The 19,848-nt window shown below is 48.0% G+C and overlaps 1 protein-coding gene across 1 annotated transcript in view; it reads left to right on the top strand.

Annotated features, from left to right (window-relative positions):
- RTN4R (reticulon 4 receptor) overlaps window positions 1-14,423 on the top strand; it is a 75,447-nt gene extending 61,024 nt beyond the window's left edge. Inside the window, exon 2 of the mRNA XM_071763366.1 lies at window positions 12,469-14,423. Coding sequence (XP_071619467.1) covers window positions 12,469-13,898 — 1,430 coding nt within the window. The 3' untranslated portion in view covers window positions 13,899-14,423. The remainder of the gene's footprint in view (window positions 1-12,468) is intronic.
- Window positions 14,424-19,848: the final 5,425 nt, after the last annotated feature.

Genomic DNA, 19,848 nt, shown 5'->3' with positions numbered 1-19,848 from the left:
GAAACAGACAGCTAAAAGCTCTCAAAATGTGATTGTTGTTGGAGGATCACTGCTGAACAATCTGCCTGCACAGAAGCTTTACAGGATTCAGATTTCACCCCGGTGCATTTCACTATTTTCATGAATGATCTGGAAAGCACACACACATATATATATATATAAGTTGCCTGTAAAGTTTGCAGCTAGTTCAGATTTTTTCATGATAAATAATGATGAAGGCAAGTCTCTAATGCAGAGCAATTGCAATTGCTTGGTAGACTGGCAACAGTGAAACAACATGAATTTTAATACAGCTAAATGCTCAGTCATCCATCTCCCCAGGCAGAATGTAGGCCACTCCGTCAGACTGGGAGGCTGCCTGCTCCAGGGCAGCAGCTCTAAAATTGATTTAAGGGCCATATTGAGTAACAGGTGATTATGAACATTTAATGCCCTGTAGTGGTAAAATGGATGAACATGAGCTGTGGATAAAGAGGGGAAGCCAAAGTCTGAACAGGGAGGGGTTTTTATCCACTTTGATTAAAAAGCAGGAAGGTGCTGTGATTTACTGATGCTGTAGTGAGGTCCTGGTAGACAAGAAGATGACCACGAGCCAGCAATGTGCCCTTGTGGCCAAAAAGGCCAATGGCATCCTGGGGTGCATTAGAAAGGGTGTGGTTAGTAGGTCAAGAGAGGTTCTCCTCCCCCTCTATTCTGCATTGGTGAGGCCGCACCTGGAGTATTGTGTCCAGTTCTGGGCCCCTCAGTTCAAGAAGGACAGGGAAGTGCTTGAAAGAGTCCAGCGCAGAGCTACTGAGATGATTAAGGGAGTGGAACATCTCCCTTATGAGGAAAGGCTGAGGGAGCTGGGTCTCTTTAGTTTGGAGAAAAGGAGACTGAGGGGTGACCTCATCAATGTTTTCAAATATGTAAGGGGTGAGTGTCAGGGAGATGGAGTTAGGCTTTTCTCAGTGGTGACCAGTGATAGGACAAGGGGTAATGGGTGTAAATTGGAGCATAGGAGGTTCAAGTTGAATATCCGGAAAAATTTTTTTACTGTAAGGGTGACGGAGCCCTGGAACAGGCTGCCCAGGGGGGTTGTGGAGTCTCCTTCACTGGAGACATTCAAAACCCACCTGGACACGTTCCTAGGGGATGTACTCTAGGGGGCCCTGCTCTGGCAGGGGGGGTTGGACTAGATGATCTTTCGAGGTCCCTTCCAACCCCTAGGATTCTATGATTCTATGATTCTTTGGGAAGGGGAATGTGGTGCAGAAGATTCCTGGTGGGCCACTATGGGGTCTCTGAATCAGGGTGGACATTTCTTGTAAGAGATGTGGGTGGCTCAGCCAGGCTGGGATCCTTTCCCCATTGTTCCCTTCCCAATTTGCACGCAAGCAAGAAGGAGCATCGTTAGCATCCTGTTATATTCCTGTTTAGCTTTGCTTCATCGAGCCTGCACAGCTCAAAGAAATCTGTTTGTAGAGTTGTGGGTGTCATGTTTCTTATCTGGTGAGAGTGGATGAGGGAGCTGCAGAAGGGCAGGCAAGCATGTCTAATGCTGAAGCTGCAAAGGAGACAAAGCCAGCACAGCTGATAAGGACGAGGAGGCAGTTGAATTTGCACACTTATTAAAAATCAGTCCCAGCTTTTATCTGGGAATGAAGGCATGAGCCATGTGAGCACAGTGGGGATGCCTGCCAAGCAGCTGGGAGGGGTGCCAAAAGAAATGGGGAAAAAGAGGCAATGGGGGAGTATGGCTATGCCTGGCTCCTTCCCACCCCAAGAATGGAGGGGTTGGGTGTCCAGGGGGGTGCTGAGGAACACCCTTTGTCTGTACCACCCAGCTTGCTGGAAGGCAGCTCCATGGCAGAGACCTTAAATGTCATTGCATGGCTCTGCTTGCTGCTCTTCAAGGTGACAACTTCTGGGGTGGGGTGGAAAGCTCTGGTCAGCCAGGCTCTCAGAAAGGAGAGCATCAAGTTGTGAGCACAGCAGAGAAATGTGATCTTCAGCCATCTGTGTCTGCTGTCATCTCTTCCTTTCTAGTTCTTCTTTGATGAGGGGGTTTTGTCTAAAGCTGAAATGAAAATGCTGTCCCTCTGCCCTTTGTGCTGCCCGAGGCATCAGATCCCAAGCTGCAGCACTGACCCTGTCCATGCAGACAACCCATTTCATGGGAAATTTTTGGAGCAGCTTTTCTTTCCAGACTTTCTTTTCTAGACTTCATTCCTCCATTCCTGCAGATGCTGCAGATGCTGGCTCTGGAAGAAAAAAAGCTGTCATTTTAGAGGAAAACTGAGAAAAATTCTGCTTAGTGAAATGGGTCACTTCCAGAACTGAAGACGTAGGGGTGGAATTTGCAGCTGGGTGCAGTCCCAGATGGTTGGGGAGAGCAGGTGTAAATGCCATCTGGAGCTTTACCTCTCCTTTCTGTGAGTCACTTCTGCACTCTACTTGCATTAGCACCAGCTTTGGATGCACAGGAAACTCCACCTTTTAGTAATAATGTTTTGAAGCATTCCTGAGATACTTTGGTCTCCATGGGAGATCGAAGTCATCTCAGGAACCAAAGCAAACTTCCTCTGGACACCTGTTTATCCCTGATTTTTTTTTATAAGTATGGCACAGATAATACCACCTTCTGGAGGAGCTGGTTGTGATTCACAATGCATATTTTCTCACTTCACTCTTCACAGGATGAGGAGAGAATGGTGGTGATGTCACAGATGATCCTCTTCATGCAATGTGCTGGATGCATCCCATCTGGATAAGATGGAAATGAGGGTTGTGACCACCTATGGTGCCCTGACCCACGTGCTGGGGACCAGTCACAGCTTCTTTTGGTCTCCTGGGGTCTGCCAGGATTTACTGGGCTGGGTATGGATTTGGATAACAGCAGTTTTTCAGGATGCTCATCCAAGATGAACTCATGAGAGGTGAATTTGGGGAGTTCCACTGCAGGTTTTCATGGATGCCTCTCTACCCTTGTTCTGCTGGCCCTCCTGCAGCAAGCCTCCAGCTTTCCTCTTCCTTTTCCTTCCTTCATGCTCATCTTTCCCAGGGATGCCACAGCTCCTCCACATGCTTGTTCCAGACCATGTGCAGTTTTTAACTCCAATTATTCCATCTGAAAAGCCTTCCTTTGGGCACTGGGCATTTTCTGCAGAGACCTCTTGGCTCTCATCTGACTTTTCCATCAGATATTTGCCTAGGATGTCTGCCTGTGTCACAGACCATCCCAACACTGGGTATCTGTAAGATTTTTGCCTCTCCTAGAGTTTCTGATGTTATGTTTGGTAACTGGCAGGGGATTAGGTCAAGCTGACCTGCTCAGAGCTGGTGCAGAGGCTGATTTTGAGATCAGCCTGGGGAAAGCTGTGGTGTGGGGACCTTTGTGGTGTCACACTGGTGGAGAGGACACTAGAGAGGGCCAGGAGCAATGTCAAGACTTTGCATTATGTCTTCAGGAGAGCTGAAGAAGGTCGTGTTTATTCCAGTGTGAAGCCTCCATACGTGATCACATCCTGAAAGGGAACACACTTCTGCTATGGTGAGGAAATGAGTCACCTCTGAGGAAGGAGAAGGGAATATGGGAGAGTCTGGATCACAGATTAAAGAATTACCACAGACCTCTAAGGTCACTGCAGCAATGGAATCCTGAGGTGCATCAAGCAGGGCATTGCCAGCTGGTCAAGGGAGGGGATTGTCCCACATCACCCTGCACTGGGACAGCCCCATCTTGAGTTCTGTGTGCAGTGTTGGGCACCTCAGTACAAAAAGGACACAGAGCTACAAGAGAGTGTCCAGAGGAGGGCTAAGAGGTTGGTGAAGGTTTCAGAGTGAAGGTTTTCAGAGGAACTGCTTCCTCAGGAACTGCTTCCTCAGGCCTACCTGAGTTCAAGAAGCATTTGGTGTAATTCTTGGGGTGCCCTACACAGGGACAGGAATTGGACTTGATGATCCTTATGGGTCCCTTCCAACTCAGCAGATTTTATGATTCTGTCAACATCCCCCCCAAATAAAACACAAATATAAATATCTGCATCACCCACTGGAGCATGTCCCAAGTGCCTCATCTTTAAAAACCTCCAGGGATAGTGACTCCACCACCTCCCTGGGCTGGCTGTTCCAATGCCTAACTACTCTCTCAGTGAAGAATTTCTTCCTAGTATCAAGTCTAAAACTCCTCTGGGCCAACTTCAGGCCATTTCCTCTGGTCCTGTCATTATTTACTTGAGAGAAGAGGCCAACATGGGATGGATGAGACCTACATTAGCTGCATGGAAAGGACCAAAGTTGAATGGTATCAGGCCTGAGACTGACTGGTGTAAACCCACATAAAAACTCTTTTCTACAGGAATCCTCCATGTTTTTAATGTTAGGTCATAAGCTTTTTCTTTTCCTAGATGCAATATGTTGTTTGAAACAGGACAGATGGAAACCACACAGATTTATTACATCTAACATGAGAACAGCTCAAAATTCTGCCTCTCTGATAGAACTGATTCCGTTTGGACACAAGAGGAAAACTTTTCACTTTGAGGACACTCAGACATTGGAACTGTCTCCCAGGGGAAGTGGTGGATTCCCCCACCTTGGAAAGTTTTAAGTTGCAGCTCAGTGGGGTGCTGAGACATCTCACATCAACAACAGAAGGGTTGGACCAGGTGATTCTTGAGGTCCCTTCCAACATTCTATGAACTGACAGAGCCTGAGTCCCCCCAGGGGAGGTGGCAGAGTGCAGGGCTGGCAAAAGCACTCACAGAAGCACAGCCCAGGGTATTATCCATTGGATTTTCCTATGCCTATCACAGGAACCAGTGGTAACAAGGGCAGCTTTTCAGTGCCTGAGAATAACCTCATATCAAAAATGTGAGCAAAGTTTATGCTTCTTTTAATGCAAACCATTTGAAGAAGCATCGTTAACCTGTGTTAGTAGGTAGGGATTACCAGGTCCTTACTTCTGTGATGTACTCCTGAAGCTGGGCTGCTGGCTCAGGAAGGTGCCACTGCTTACAACCAGCTTCCATTTTAAGTTTTGGGCCCAACTGTGAGAGATGGTTAATATTTCTGCTTGAAGGAAAGTGGATATTTAGGCAAGTGATTTGTTGCAGCAAGGGGTTTCATGGTGAAATTCATAACCACAGACTGGATGGCAGATGCAATTCAGCATTTATAAGTACACAGTAATGTACACTGGCAAACAGCCCAGCCCCTTACCTGAATAAACAGAAGGATGGGCTCTACATGAGTGATTGCCACTCAGCAAAGTGAGCTTGGGGACTTTGTGGAATGCTCTCTGAAAAGCTCAGCTTGAGGCTGACCCATGGCAGGCAGGGTGGAGAAGCTGTGAGAGCTGCAGTAGGACGTCTAAACCTCTGCATTAAGTTCATGTTGCAGCTAAATCCCAAGTGTCATCCACCCACCTTTGCAGGGAAGAAGATCTGGAAAAGATGTGGAGAATACAGCAAAAATGTCTGGAGCAGCATTCATACAGTGACCCAGGGACTGGAAAAAACCCTGAGAGATTGGAAAGAAGGTTTCATAGTCTGTTGAGGAGACAGAAAAATGGTGCCTCAGGCAGGCACTTTTTGCCCAGGGCCTGGAGAAGGTGCCAGGACAATGCTCACACCATCCACTTCTGCTCCTCATCACTGGGCCTGACCACTGTGGACCAGACCCTTCTCTCATTTGCTGCAGCTCTTCTCACTTTCTTGTATTATGACAAGGGTTTTTCTCTTTCTCATTTCCTGGTCTCCCCAGGCATTACTAGGCTGTAATAATCAATATTAGTGTTATCCTTGTAGAGGGACCTAATGACTCCTGTATTTAAATCCCTTGATATTTTCCCCTGTGAAGGCTTTTCATGACCTTTTCTTTGAGACTCTTTCACACCTCTGTGGCTTTCAGCAAGCCACTGAAATTCATTAGGAGGAAAACCCTCTGGCTAGAGAGGAGACTTTTATCTATCTATCTGTCTATCTATCTATCTTTTTTTGGTCCTCATCAAAATATTCCTATTTGAATTGGCTAAAATAGAAACTGCTATCACCTCTTCCTGTCTCTCCCTGATGTTGCTTGAGGGAAATGCTGCCAAGCTACCAAAAGCATAACCCTACCCAAAAGTTCTTAGGCTAAAACCAATGCTGCCACCAAAATGCTGAGAGCACTGGGGAGCCCCTGGCAGGGATGGGGAGCACTAGCAGGCAGGATCTTTTTGGGCATGTGCCTTTGGGCTGATGGAGCTGCCCTGGTTAAGGTCTGTGCTGCACTCAGCTCAAGTAATGAGTCTTGTAGTTCAGTCCTAAGTGATGCTGAAGAATCAGCATTCAAACCCCTCTGGAGATCTGTGAAGATGGATTTTAAGAATTGCACATGATATAACTGGCTTTCACTTTCTTGTCTTAAAAATATCCCTGCAATATTAAGTCAAAAAATCACATTAAGGGAGGATGATTTAGGTGGAAGAGATGAACACCTGGAAGTTAGGAAATGGCACATCTATTGCCTCCATCTCCTGCCTGGATGTATTACAGAAATGACCTTTCATTTCTGACCAGATCTGGTATTTTTTCTGCTGAAATCCTGTCTTGTTCAGACTAGAAGATACACACAAAAGCAGGACTGAAGTTGTGCTGCCCAAAGCACCTCAGTCCCAAAGGTTAATGGATCTGGATGCAGTCCCAGAACAAGTGGGATCAGAATCTGTACCTATAGAAGTTGGGGTTCAGGTGCCTAAACATTGCTGCTGTCTGCTTCTATGAGGTCAGGCTGGGAGACTTGGGGGTGTTCAGCCTGCAGAAGGCTGTGAGGAGACCTTAGAGCAACTTCCAGAATCTGAAGGGGCTCCAGTAAAGCTGGGGAGGAACCCGGGACAAGGGTCTGGAGGGATGGGATGAGGGTAAATGGTTTCAAACTGAAAGAGTGGAGATAGAGTTTACAGATTAGGAACAAACTCTTTGGTGTGAGGGTGCTGAGCCCCTGTCCCAGGCTGCCCAGAGAAGCTGTGGCTGCCTCATCCTTGGCAGTGTTGAAGGTTGGATGGGGCTTGGAGCACCCTGGGCTGGTGGGAGGTGTCCCTGCCCATGGCAGGAAGGTTGGAATGAGATTATCTTTAAGGTCCTTTCCAACCCAAACCAGTCTGTGATTCCATGATTCTGTGACTGACAACACACCTGGCTCCAGCTGCTGGAAGAACACAGGTCTCTTACAGGAGTTGTGTCAAATCTGACAGCACTCATATCAGCATCTCAGACTCTGAAGTGTCTGAAAGGTGCCTATTTTTAGGCAGTGGGATGTGGATTTGAAATAAAGTGGAGACAGTTTGGTGTGAGCCAGAACTCTGAGCTCCAGCCCTGGGCAGTGGAGGAGGAGCTGGCCCAGTCAGCTGAGCCTGGAGAGCAATGAATCCCCCTGGAGCAGACATGGAGATGCCATCAGCTCAGTCAATCAAGTGACCCCACTGACTGTTCCCCTTTAGAGGGGTACCTGACACCCCAACATCCCCACAGAGCTGCAGATATGCCACAGGACCCCAAAATATTCTTCTGCAGGTGTTTGCCAGGTGGCTTGCAGTGGGCACCAGTGGGCTGAGACCTGATCTGCTCATCCCCATGCTGGGTCCTCAGTTCCCCAACACTGGCTGCTTCTCCAAGGTGTTCTGTGGTGATAGAACATCACTCCTCTCCTCTCCTCCTCACCCTAAAGCCTCTCCAGCTGCACCATCCTGAACAAAACTTCCTTGAGGCAGCAGAAGGGAAGGAAACTCCAGCCTGGGGTGAGACTCATCCAAACCAATTCTCCTTCCTCATTCACCTCTCCATTCACCTTCGACTTGAAGTGCATAAAAGTGCTGCCCTCTTCCTTTTGATGCACATTCACTCACCCAAACCCACAGGACAAAGCAGGAGAGACTGAAGCTGCTTTGCAGAGTGTCTTTCAAAGCCATGTGCTGAATTTCAAACAAAACCCCTTCAGACCAGGGAATTAAGCAGCTCGAGTATCTCCCTACTATAAACAAAGGCAAAATGCTGTGTGCATCAGCAAAAGGCTTTGTATTGTAAAGTACTCCCTTTATGTTCAACCAGGAGAGAATTCAAATTATTATTGACCCTCCACTGTAGGAAAGCTGCATTATAATATCTCCAAATCAATAGAGACAAGTGCAGAGCAGCAGAGAAAGGCCACGGCTCTGCAAACTGCCGAAAATTGCATTTTGCTTTGGCCTCTTAAAAAGTTTGCAAAGCATCTATTAGAGGCCCCCGGAGCCTTTTCTTTCTAATTGCCATGTTTGACAATGCAATTGCACAGGGGACTGGCGGAAAGACAGATAATGGACCCACTTTAATTGCTTCCCAGTTCCATGAGTCATAACACTTGTGAGATGGCAAAGGGGAAGTGTGGCAGTTTGACTGAAGGAGGTTTCTGGCTTTTAAGAAAGCTCTGGAGGAACGAATGCTAAACTCAAAGCCAAAGTCTTGGAGGCATTGAAGGTTCCAGGTACTGAATTTCCTTTCATCTTTTGCTTCTGACTCCAGTTAAATTTTAATTGTATTCTGGAAGGAGTGGGAATGGCTTCTTGTCTAAAAGTCAAGGGAATGGATGTCACACCAAGATCCCCATTTTCTCCAGGATGGGCGTGAAGGCTGAGTCCAGCAGGTGGTGGAGGGTTGATCTTCAGTTGGTTGGCAGTGGTGGTGAGAGCACATTGTGTACCTGGAACTCAGGATGGATTTATCAGGCAGGTCAAGGGAAGGACACTGTGCTTCTGTGGGAACACAGTGGGCATTCCACCTCCCTCCTTCCTATGACACCATTGAACACCTCCTATATTTCTGACCTAAGGGAAAAGTGTATTTTTCCCAGAGCTTGGGATGAACCCTGTCCCGTACTCATCCTAAAGTGGTCATTTGGCACCTGGTCAGAAAAAACAAAGTCATATTTGCCTGGAATTGGATGTGTCAATCTACCCTGGTGCAAGGTCTGGATGGATCATGGCACTTGGTGGTCACTGTGGTCTGGGACACACTGACACAAAGCACAGTTACGAGGGGAACACCAGTGATGGAGAAGCTCCTTGGAGGAGCAGAGGAAGGCCAAGGCATGGTCCCTCTGGTCTCTGCTACATCACACCCCAGGCTGGCCCGGGAAGAAGGGGTCTGCAGCATCCCCTTGACCTCCCAAGATTGTCTGTTTACTGCACCCACTCCTTCATTTTCTTCAGGCCCTGCTCTTGCTAGGGCTTCTCTGATGACTGCTGAGTGCTGAGCTCTTGTCATGGATCAGTCAGGACATGGTTGAGCTGCACGGCAGGAAACTAAGAGGGAAAACGCTCTGGGGGATGATTGACAGGGACTGTCTCCAGTGGAAGGAGCTAATCCAAGCAGCTCAAGAACACCAGGTCCCTAATTAAAGCACACAGGCTAGCTCTGCCTGTAATTAATTTCCACCAGCAGCCATCTCTCAGTGCCACTGACTCACAGCTCCCCGCAGCCTCGGGTGTCAGCAGCAGGAGGAGAAAAGCCACGGTGCAGAGCAGAGCAGGATCTGCCCCTTCCCCTCCACTGCTCCACGATGGAGAGATCCCACAGGGTGTCCCCAGCCCTGTGACACTGGGACAGGACCTCGTGTCCCTCAGGCAGGGCTGGTGGGGCACACTCAGGGCATGAGCCAGGCAGTGCTGCAGAGGGTGCAGAAGCTTGGCTGGCAGGAAGGGGTGACCCAGGGCACTGAGGTTGTTCCCTGCTGCCTGTTGTCACTTGCTCTCCCTGTGAACACACGTAGTTATTATCCACTTGCCTCCCCGGGCTGGGAGCACAACACAAAAATGTTTTCATTGTGCTTCCTCTCCTCTGGGAATGGTTCTTTGCATTCACCCCTCTGTGAGCATGTAAGAGATTTACAAGATGGGTGGGATGCATCTGGATCAGGGTTGGATTTTCTCCCCTATAGCTCTCCTTGGGAAGAACTCTGGAGCCTGCAGGGCTTGGCTGCAGCCCCAGTGCTGTTCTCTTGGGGTGGATGTTGTGTGGAGTGAATCCCATTGCTCCAGCACCACCCTGGCCCCCCATCACCTCAATCATGAGACTGAAGAAGGAGCCTCCAGAAAGTCCTCCTTCTCTGGCCCCGGATTTTTCATTATCAGCTGGAGAGGAATCGTGCTGGTCTGAGAGTTGCCAGCATTGTTGTAATTTCCCAGGAGGCTACTCTTGGTGTGACATGTCTCTAGCAGGGGATTTCAGTTGTCTTGTGTTACTTTGCTCCATCCAATGGGACGTGATATGTCAAAGCATGACAAGCCAGCCAGAATGTGTCATAATACCACACTCAACACACTGCCTTCCAGGGATGCTCAGCAGATAATAATATCAGGCTCAAATTATCTCTGCATGCTGAGCTGTTGATTTTTTTCTCCCATGTGGACTATGCTATGGAGGAGGTTTCCCTCCCATATTGGACTGTTGGATCACCACAGATTTATTAGCTGCACACAGTGAATTAATTTGACTAGAGTGAAACTCAGGCCTAGGAGCCCAGCCTGCTGGTGGAGAAAAGTAACCTTCCCATCTTGGCTTCTCTGATATCTTTGTTACTGCTTCAATGCAGAGTCTGGTGAGATTTCCATATCATTTATTCCCTTATCGTTGGGGTTTGAAGTTGCTGCTTTTATGTGGAGATGAGGTGATGTCATTAGCTCTGTAATTGTTTCCTCTGGGGTGCAACCAGAATCTCCAGGACTTGGCCCAGGGGACCCAGTGAGCTGCACCATGCACACATGGCTGGAAGCTGTGGGCTTCTCCCAGTTTCCCCCAGTTTCCCCATTCTGCATCATTGTCCTTTCCTGGCTGACTTTTTGAACTCTGCTCTTTTCCCTGAAGGTGTAATGAGGTGTCACCGTGCCTGAACAGCATTTTCAGGCTTTCAGGGAAGAAAAACAAATCTCCCCCAACAGTAGAGAGGGAAAGCTTCTGGTGGTCCCTGGACTGGGGATCCCCAGTGATGAGGAGGTCTTTTTGCCAGAGGTGCTGTGATGCGCTGGGGAGGAGACACTCACGTCCCTGCTCTCACGTGGGGTTTCACAAACAGAACCTCCTGCTGCTGTGGTTGCTGCCTGTTCATTTAAGTTCCCGTGTGGGGTTGAGAGAAAGCAACCTAATTAGTTGCTGCTAATTGCTGGGAAAGCACTGCTAAAACTGCCTCTCTCCCTGCCTTCTCCACCATGGGGAGGAAAATCTCTCTGCAGATCTCCCAGCTGGAAGTTCACTCTGACCCTTCCTCCTGGCTCCCCTTTCAGGAGATAATGGTGGTTCCTCAGCCTCTGCCTGTCCTTTCCTACTCTTTCCCTGCAGCACAGGGAAGGGAAATTTATGGGGTGATAGTAGTAAAAAAAATTTAAAGAAATAATTTTTTTTTTAAAACCAGAGGGCTCGGGAATTTATGAATATCAAAATGCTTCCTGTGATTCCTGTGCAACCCAGCTCCTGGGGAAATGGGTTGTCACCACCACAAAAAAAATGTTCCTCTCAGGGGCTCTTCAACACTGGTAGGCTGCCTGCAGCATGCCTGGGACACAAGAAACATAGTTCTGCCTTGCAGATTTCAAGGAATCCTTGAATCAGGCCTTTTGCATTATTTTCTCCAACAACAGCATTGTTATTTGTGGAAAAAAGATGCTGTTTTCTCCTCTTCTTTGGTGGCTGCACAGATTTAAAGGGAAAAAGGGGAGAGAGGAAGGAAAGCAGGAACACATGGCATAAAGGTTTGGCCCAAAGAAGGAAAAGATGCTCTTGAGACATCTACAGGCAGGTCTGCCCTAGAAGTTATTTTGGGAATCCCTCACAGTTGTTCCTTTCAGGATGACCAGATCAATCAGAAATTTTTCAAGGAAAGTCACAAAAGCCACATCTCCCTTTACATTTGTAGTGCAATCTGGGTGTATCTGCTAGTTTTCTGGACCTGTTCAGTGATCCCCAAAAGCAAGGAGCTGGTGGCATGGCTGGAATGGGATGTAGAGGCTTCGTAGCACAACCTCATGGCTGCAGGCACCAGCCACAGCTGGGCAGATGTTTTCCCACAGGCTGAACTGTGCTAAACCTGCCTGTGAAGAAGACAAGTGCTCCTCCTGAGACAGCCCCTCTGCTCAGAGGTAAGCTCTTTGGAACAGGGCTCATGGTGGATGAGTGTTCAGGATGGTGATTGCTCTCTTTCCCCACCGAAATTGGAGGCCTCCCAAGCATGAAAGGCTGAGGAGGTGCTCAGGCTTTGTCACTCTGAGTCAATATTGATCGTAACTATTGCCTTGAGTGGTAGGAGCATTTTTAATTCTGCATTTTAATGGTTTGTCTCCCCTGGCATATGTTGTTTGTGGTGTGTGTTTCAAAGCAAGACACTTTGAAAGGGTGATTTTCAGGCTCATCTATTAGCTGCGACGAAAAGTGCTCTCCCGTGACCCTGCCTAATTTGCATACTATTTTTGTTATCCTTTAGGAAGCAAACTGCTGATTTTGGTGCTTTGCTTGAACATCCAGTCAGAAGTGGAGTCTTGCCCCGGGGCATGTGTATGCTACAGTGAGCCGAAGATCACAATCAGTTGTCAGCAGCAAGGACTGACAGCAATCCCCACCACGATACCCATCCAGAGCCAACGCATCTTCTTGCACAACAACAAGATAACCCTTGTGAGGTCCACCAGCTTCACCTACTGCCGCAACATGACGATTCTTTGGATCCACTCCAACAACATCAGCCTCATCGAGCCCGGGGCCTTCTACGGGCTCAACAAACTGGAGGAGTTAGATCTGAGTGACAACACAAACTTGAAGTCTATCAACCCCGTCACTTTCCGGGGTCTCGTTCACCTCCACACTTTACACCTGGATCGTTGTGGGCTCCTGGAGCTTTCCACAGGGCTTTTTCGAGGGTTGTTCTCCTTGCAGTATCTCTACCTTCAGGATAATAATCTTCAGAATCTGCTGGATGACACCTTCATCGATCTCGCAAACCTCACCTACCTGTTTTTGCATGGTAACAAAATCAGGAGCTTGTCAGAGAATGTCTTTCGTGGGCTGATCAACCTTGACCGGCTGCTTCTGCACCAGAACAGGGTCAGCGTGGTTCACCGGCGCTCTTTCCACGAGCTTGGGAAAGTTATGACCTTGTATCTCTTTAACAACAACTTGACGGTGCTCACGGGGGAAACCATGGCTCCCCTGGTGTCCCTCCAGTACCTGCGCTTGAATGGCAACCAGTGGATCTGTGACTGCCAGGCTCGGTCTCTCTGGAATTGGTTTAAACAGTTTAAAGGATCATCTTCAGAGCTCGAGTGTCACCTCCCCCCTCGCTTGGCAGGGAGAGACCTCAAAAAGCTGCAGAGCGCCGACCTGGAAGGGTGCGTTGACTCCTTCAACCAGATACGAACAAGTGTTTTTAGCACTAAGACCAGATCTGGGAAATTGCCAACTGGGCTCCCCCCTCTGGGCTCCCACGATGGCTCCTCCAAGTGCTGTCAGCCTGAGACAGATAAGTCTTTTATTTATGAAGCTAAAGGCAAGGCAGGTCCTTCCTCCCACAGCAGCCGCCCGTCCTCCAACAACCCTCTCAAGGATAAGGAGAACATGTCCAAAACCAAGTACGTTGAGACAGACCTTTCCAAAAATGGCAGCAACAAGCAGATAAACGATTCCCCCTTTGGGACCTTCCCCAGCATTGTAGACCCACCATTGACCAAGTTGAGACCAGAATTTTTAGAGCCTATTGAACCTTCCACAGTCCCAACCAAAAAGAGGCAGGGATGCTCTAAAAAGAACAAATCAAAGTCCCAGTGCCGCCTCACCCAGCCAGGAAACAGCTCCACGTTACAGCTCAGCCTAAGCCTTTTGATCCCCCCCTTGGTGTGGAGCTTACTGTTATTCTGCTAAAATTAACTCTTTTTCCTGGGTTGATGACACTTTAATACTAGACTTCTGCTGACCTCCATAAATGTTGCAAACAAAAAGCAAAACTATCATCCACCCTGAGAAAGCTTTGTTACACAAAAGTTAACTGGATGCCTTTGTAAAAAAACAAAAACAAACAAAAAACAAAACAAACAAAAACAAAAGAAAAAAAAAAAAGACAAACACCGAGATGTACATAATTTATTTGTCCTGAAACCTGTGAATTATACCTTTGGTCTTCGGAACTGCACTTGCCCACAAAGCAGCTGTAGCTACAGCAGATGGTAAAGAAACATGGTTTATTGACAGGAAAAAAACAAAACAAAACAAAACAAAACAAACAAAAAAAAATGTAAGAAGTGGTATGAAAAGAATGTCTAAAATCTGTTTGTAACTTGACATCCCACTGAACAATATTACAGGTTCCCATTTGCAGAGGTAATGAATTTGATGCTGTTTGAATCCTATGTTTATGAATATTGCAGTTTTTTCCGTACTCATTCCATCACACCATGTTTACGGGCAGTATTTGTTAAAGAATGCTGCCTTTTCCTTCACAAGATTGCAGTATATATAGATATGCATTTTATTTTACTTGTGTACAAGTATACAAAAAAAAAAAAAATAAAGATTTCTTTTTCCTAAATAGTTGTCATCTGCAAGGGGTGTAGCGTGCTAACCAGCTAAAAAAGCTGAAAAACTATAAGGCCGTTGAGTAATCCCTGATCTGGAGGCAAGCTGAGTATTTAACACGACAGTAATAAATAAGACATACTTGGCATGGTTATGCAATCTTTAACTGGTACCAGCAAAGGGTTTCCTTGCACGAAACATTCTCTGCTAATGCTCCTGGTTCCCTCCGAACTGTCACAACAGCTCCCCCAACATCATTCATATTTCAGGCTGCTCAGAACAGCAGCAAATATCAGCCCCTTGGAGCTGAAGGGCCAGGTAACAGGTAGAGGAATGAATATTAGCCAGCAATCTGTTTGGTTTTTTTCTTTCCTGATATGTGGAGATAACTCAGCTCAGCCAAGTGATTAATGAACCAGAAGGTGGTTCCAGAGTGGGACAGCACTCAGGCTTGCTCCTCAGGCAGGGAGGTTGGAGGAGATGGTCTTGAAGGTCTCTTCCAACCTAAGCCATTCCATGATTCTGTGATATGATGATGAAATAGGGTCTGTCTGCCCAGCCATGCATCTCCTGGCCTTGCAGCTCAGGCTGGCAGTGCTGGAGAGCTGGTATCCATTCTTGGCTGTGCCACCAGTGCTTCATGTGGACACTGTGCAACAGAGTTCCTCTTCTATACATTCCCCATTTTTAACATCAGGATGCTCTGAAAATAAAACCATTGTTGTCTGGTTGTCCCCATACCACACTGCATTGGTGAGGCCGCACCTGGAGTATTGTGTCCAGTTCTGGGCCCCTCAGTTCAAGAAGGACAGGGAAGTGCTTGAAAGAGTCCAGCGCAGAGCTACTGAGATGATTAAGGGAGTGGAACATCTCCCTTATGAGGAAAGGCTGAGGGAGCTGGGTCTCTTTAGTTTGGAGAAAAGGAGACTGAGGGGTGACCTCATCAATGTTTTCAAATATGTAAGGGGTGAGTGTCAGGGAGATGGAGTTAGGCTTTTCTCAGTGGTGACCAGTGATAGGACAAGGGGTAATGGGTGTAAATTGGAGCATAGGAGGTTCAAGTTGAATATCAGAAAAAATTTTTTTCCTGTAAGGGTGACGGAGCCCTGGAACAGGCTGCCCAGGGGGGTTGTGGAGTCTCCTTCACTGGAGACATTCAAAACCCTCCTGGACACGTTCCTAGGGGATGTACTCTAGGGGGCCCTGCTCTGGCAGGGGGGGTTGGACTAGATGATCTTTCGAGGTCCCTTCCAACCCCTAGGATTCTATGATACCACATGTAAAGCACCTGCCTAGATCCAGCTGTAATCTGCAGGCCACCACTATGGGTCTGCTCCAGGTTATGGGAGGGTTGGGCAGAGAGTTAGACACGACCTTGCCTTTTCTCACTGAAAGATCTTTTTCTGTGCTCCTCTCTTCAGGAAGATTGTTGAGGTCTGTGCATGGAAGACCAAGCTGTCACATGCAGGTGACAAGTTATGTTGTATGGGAGGGCTTCATTCTCAGGTGTTGGCCAGAGAAGAGCAAGAGCAATGTCATGGATGCACCAAGGTCCTGAGAACCTGCAAACCAGGCTGAGGGTCTCCAGGTTGCACTATCCACCATTAGGGTCCACAGCACTGGGACTGGTGCTCAGCTTCATGGAACAACCCTATGTGGAGGAGAGAGGGCCCATGACAAGCCAGGAGTGAAGGATTTCAGGAGGGCCATGACTTAGTTCCTGCTCTGTGTCTGAGTGTTCATGAGGAGGGAACAGTGACCACGGGAAGGAGCAGGGGAGGATGTTTGGATGGCTCATATGCCAGAAGGATCAGGATGCTGCAGGCTTGGCAGCCAGCTTGGCACTGTCTGAGGGCCACCTGCAACAACTTCATGAGATATTACAGGGTACTTTCTACCTGTGCCACAGCCAGCTTCCACCTGTGTGAATGACAGGTAGGGCAGTGGCTGAAGTGCTGTATTTGTGATCTGTCTCGTCCAAATCCAGCACCAGGGATGCTAAAAAGATGTGGCATAGACCTGTAGTGGTGAGCAGCTCTTTCTTGGCCCTTTTCTTCCCCTAGATGGGGACTGATCAGCCAGCTAAAGCAGGGCAGGAGGTGCTGTACCCCCAGGTTCCCAGCAGATCACACTGCTTCCATCCCAGCTCCACGATCAGCATCAGCCTCTGCTGGGCTTGGTTTTCTTGTCCTGCACAAAGGGTGAAGCAAGGAGTCTGTGCCCTATGCTGGGGGAGCCCTGAGTGCCCTGGTAATCCAGACATAGCCTTGACAATCCAGATGCCTGCTCATGTGTCCAGGCTGGGTGTGTACTTCTCCACACACAGGGGTGAGAGAGCAGTGTATAATCAGCTGCTTTCTGCCATACTTGCTACTATTTGTCCCCTTCGTGCCACTGCTGAAGGATTTTCTAAGGTCCTGCATACCCAAAGCAGACCCTGTCCTCTCCTACCCATCCAAATCATCATCCAAACTCTTGAGAGATCCAAACTGACACCTGAAGCTGAAGCACAAGTCACAGAGAGCAGCTCAGCCAAGCTTGGGCTCAGCACCACTCCAAACCCACAGAAAAGCCAGAAGAAGGAGAACTGCTGGGTGCTGTGAGGAGTGGCTGTGGAAACTCCCATTCTGGTCATCATCTCAGGACATGTTGTGTGTCTCCCTTGCACAGCAATTAATGAGTCTTGTGGCCAAAATGCTTGGGCCAATGCCCACTGCTCTATGGGCATGAGGAAACCAGATGAAATGGTGAAAAAAAAAAAGAAAAGGATGGAGCTGCAGAAATACCTGCTGGTGGTTCCCCACAGCAGCTAAAGGGGGCCTGAGCAGAGCTGAGATCTGGGCTTGTCTGTGCCCAGATGAATATCCCAGGGAGCTTGGCTTTGATGATCCCTGTGGTTAACACAAAGGAGAGTAGCACGTGGCTGTCACTTACCCTGACTGGCCTAGGAGTCTCTTTATGCCAACCCAGTGACACTCTTCCTGCTTTCTAGAGCTTCTGCTGTGTTTTCAGTGGCTCCTAGGGCTATATATTGGCCACAAGCCCAGAAGAGTCCCTTGTGCTAATTCCTAGATTTCCTGCTGTCCAGATGCCAGTTTCTATGTTTACAGGCATTTGAAGGCCACTTGAATGACAAAACACTGAAGACAGGGATGCAGTGGACAGCAAGAACACCTGTAGGAGGTTGGAAGAGGCAAAGGGTGAGCTCTGCTGTGGGTGAGGGTAAGGAGGGTCTGAGGACTTCAAAGCAAAGCCATTTCCCTTCTTCTTTGTGCCTTGCTGGAGTTGTCACAAGTCTTCCAAATTCTCCTAGACTTGTTTTACACTCAGATGACACTGAGTTAAATAGGATTTCCCCAGCAGGGATCAGGACCTTGTTGACTTCCCCATCCCAGGATACTCACTCTCTCTCTTTCTTTCTGTGCAACTCACAGACAATTTTCTGCTCAGATCCTTGATGCTGGCATTTCAAAAATCAAACATAGTCAACAGGGAGGAGTCAGAATGGCTCTGTATGGATGAGGGATACAGTCCAGGCTGTCCTGGGAAGAATGGGCTCCTCATCACAGAGTGCACAGCTGCACAACTGAGTTCCCAGTGTCTCTTATGCATTGTCACCATGCAGCCCCTTGCTAATGCAGTGCCTGCTGTTGTAGGTGCAATAAAAAGGCCATCCCTCAAGTAGTGGTGGAAAGATATTGTGCTACTCTGGCTTCCACAGATCCACATTCATCCTTTGCTGCCAGCTCCACATTTGTCCTTGCCACAAGTACCAAACCAAAAACTTTTTCCAGGTTTTCAGGTCCACCTCTAAGTGCTGCTGGGCTCCAAGCTAAGCAAGGAGACAATTCTCCCTTTGTCAGATTAACATGTGAAGTGCCCTGCTCATCCCACCACCTTCTGAGCCTCATGCAGGGGGAAGGGGACTGAACCTCTTCCTAAGGATGGGGCAGTGGAGCCCAAAGGCCTATGTCCCCAGGTGGTGATTTATCCCATCATAAATGACATGACTAACACAGGTGTGGTGAGCCTCACTCCAGAGGTCCTCATTTCTTTCTCAGCTGCAATGCCTGACATGGGCACACTTTATGTAAAAGTGATTTCATCAAACTGGATTTGAAAGCCTTTTTTTTTTTTTTTTTTTTTTTTTTTTACTGGATAACTGTGATTCATTGAGATCAAAACTCTCCAGAGGGATGCTGTGGCTTTGATGCCATTCCTATCAGCAAGACCTTTTTCATCAAAGCCAGGGAAGAAGAGAGGGTTGTGCAGTGTGAAAGAAACCCCACTAATGATCTGGTTCATAAGAAAGCCCAGATGTTGTTTGGGAAGAATGTAGATGCTCTGACACATGTAGCTCAAGCATTTCTAGTGTAAGATACTGTCTCCTGAGGATTCCTCATTTTCCTGGTCCAGACCCCTCCAAACTCTCCAAAGATGAATTTGTCTGTGCATTTAAAGCAGGTCTGGGTCTAAACCTCATCACTATAGGTGCTGTATCAGCCCTGCTTGAAGGCACATAATTAATCAGATCATCAGGAGAGGCTGGGAGCAGGGCAAAAGCATCCAAAGATGACCATGACCAGGCACCTGGGTAGCTTTGTTCTCTGCCCATCACAATCAGCAAACTGTGTTCCCAACAGCATTTCAGGAACAGTCACTTTGGTGCATGCAGAGATCTAGAAGCCCCTTAAGTGAGACAAACTTAGGCAGAGCTAGTGGCTTGGCTTTGGACTTCTGGAGTCTGCAGTTGCCTTAGATGAAAGCTGTGGCACCTGCTTTCCTCCTCTCTCACCTCCCTTACACTGTCCTGTGCTTCCCCTGAACCAGAGAACTCCCATTTCCAAACTGGTCCTCCAGATAGCAGAGCTTGGACTCTCCAATTGCTAAAAAAAATTATACATGTCTCCAAACTGAAATGAGTTTCAATCCATAGGGCTTCTTAATGAACCTTATTTAGGTTCTGCTTAGCTGCATATTGGTTTTGGAGACCGTGTTTCCAAGCTTTCTTCATCTGATGCTGAGCTCTGCCCACTCCTTCTCTGATTCAGGGAACCTATCAGAGAACACCCAAATCTCACCAGACTCAAGGCAGTGCTGTGAGGGCTGGCAATGCCACAGCATCAAGGACTGGAACCTGCTTCTGGAAGTAATGTTTGGAGTTCCCTGCTTGTGGGGAGAAGTACCTGCTTGTACCCCTGGCCCTGGGCTTCAGGCAGATGGCAGGAAATATTGGGCATCTCTGCCTCATCTCTCCCCCACAGCTTACAGGAGATCCTGGGGAAACCCCCCAGCTGCT

Source organism: Heliangelus exortis, chromosome 19 (assembly GCF_036169615.1).
Source record: "Heliangelus exortis chromosome 19, bHelExo1.hap1, whole genome shotgun sequence".
Classification (NCBI taxonomy): Eukaryota; Metazoa; Chordata; class Aves; order Apodiformes; family Trochilidae; genus Heliangelus; species Heliangelus exortis.
The sequence above is the reverse complement of the archived record's forward strand: the minus strand, read 5'-3'. Positions and strand labels throughout refer to the sequence as shown.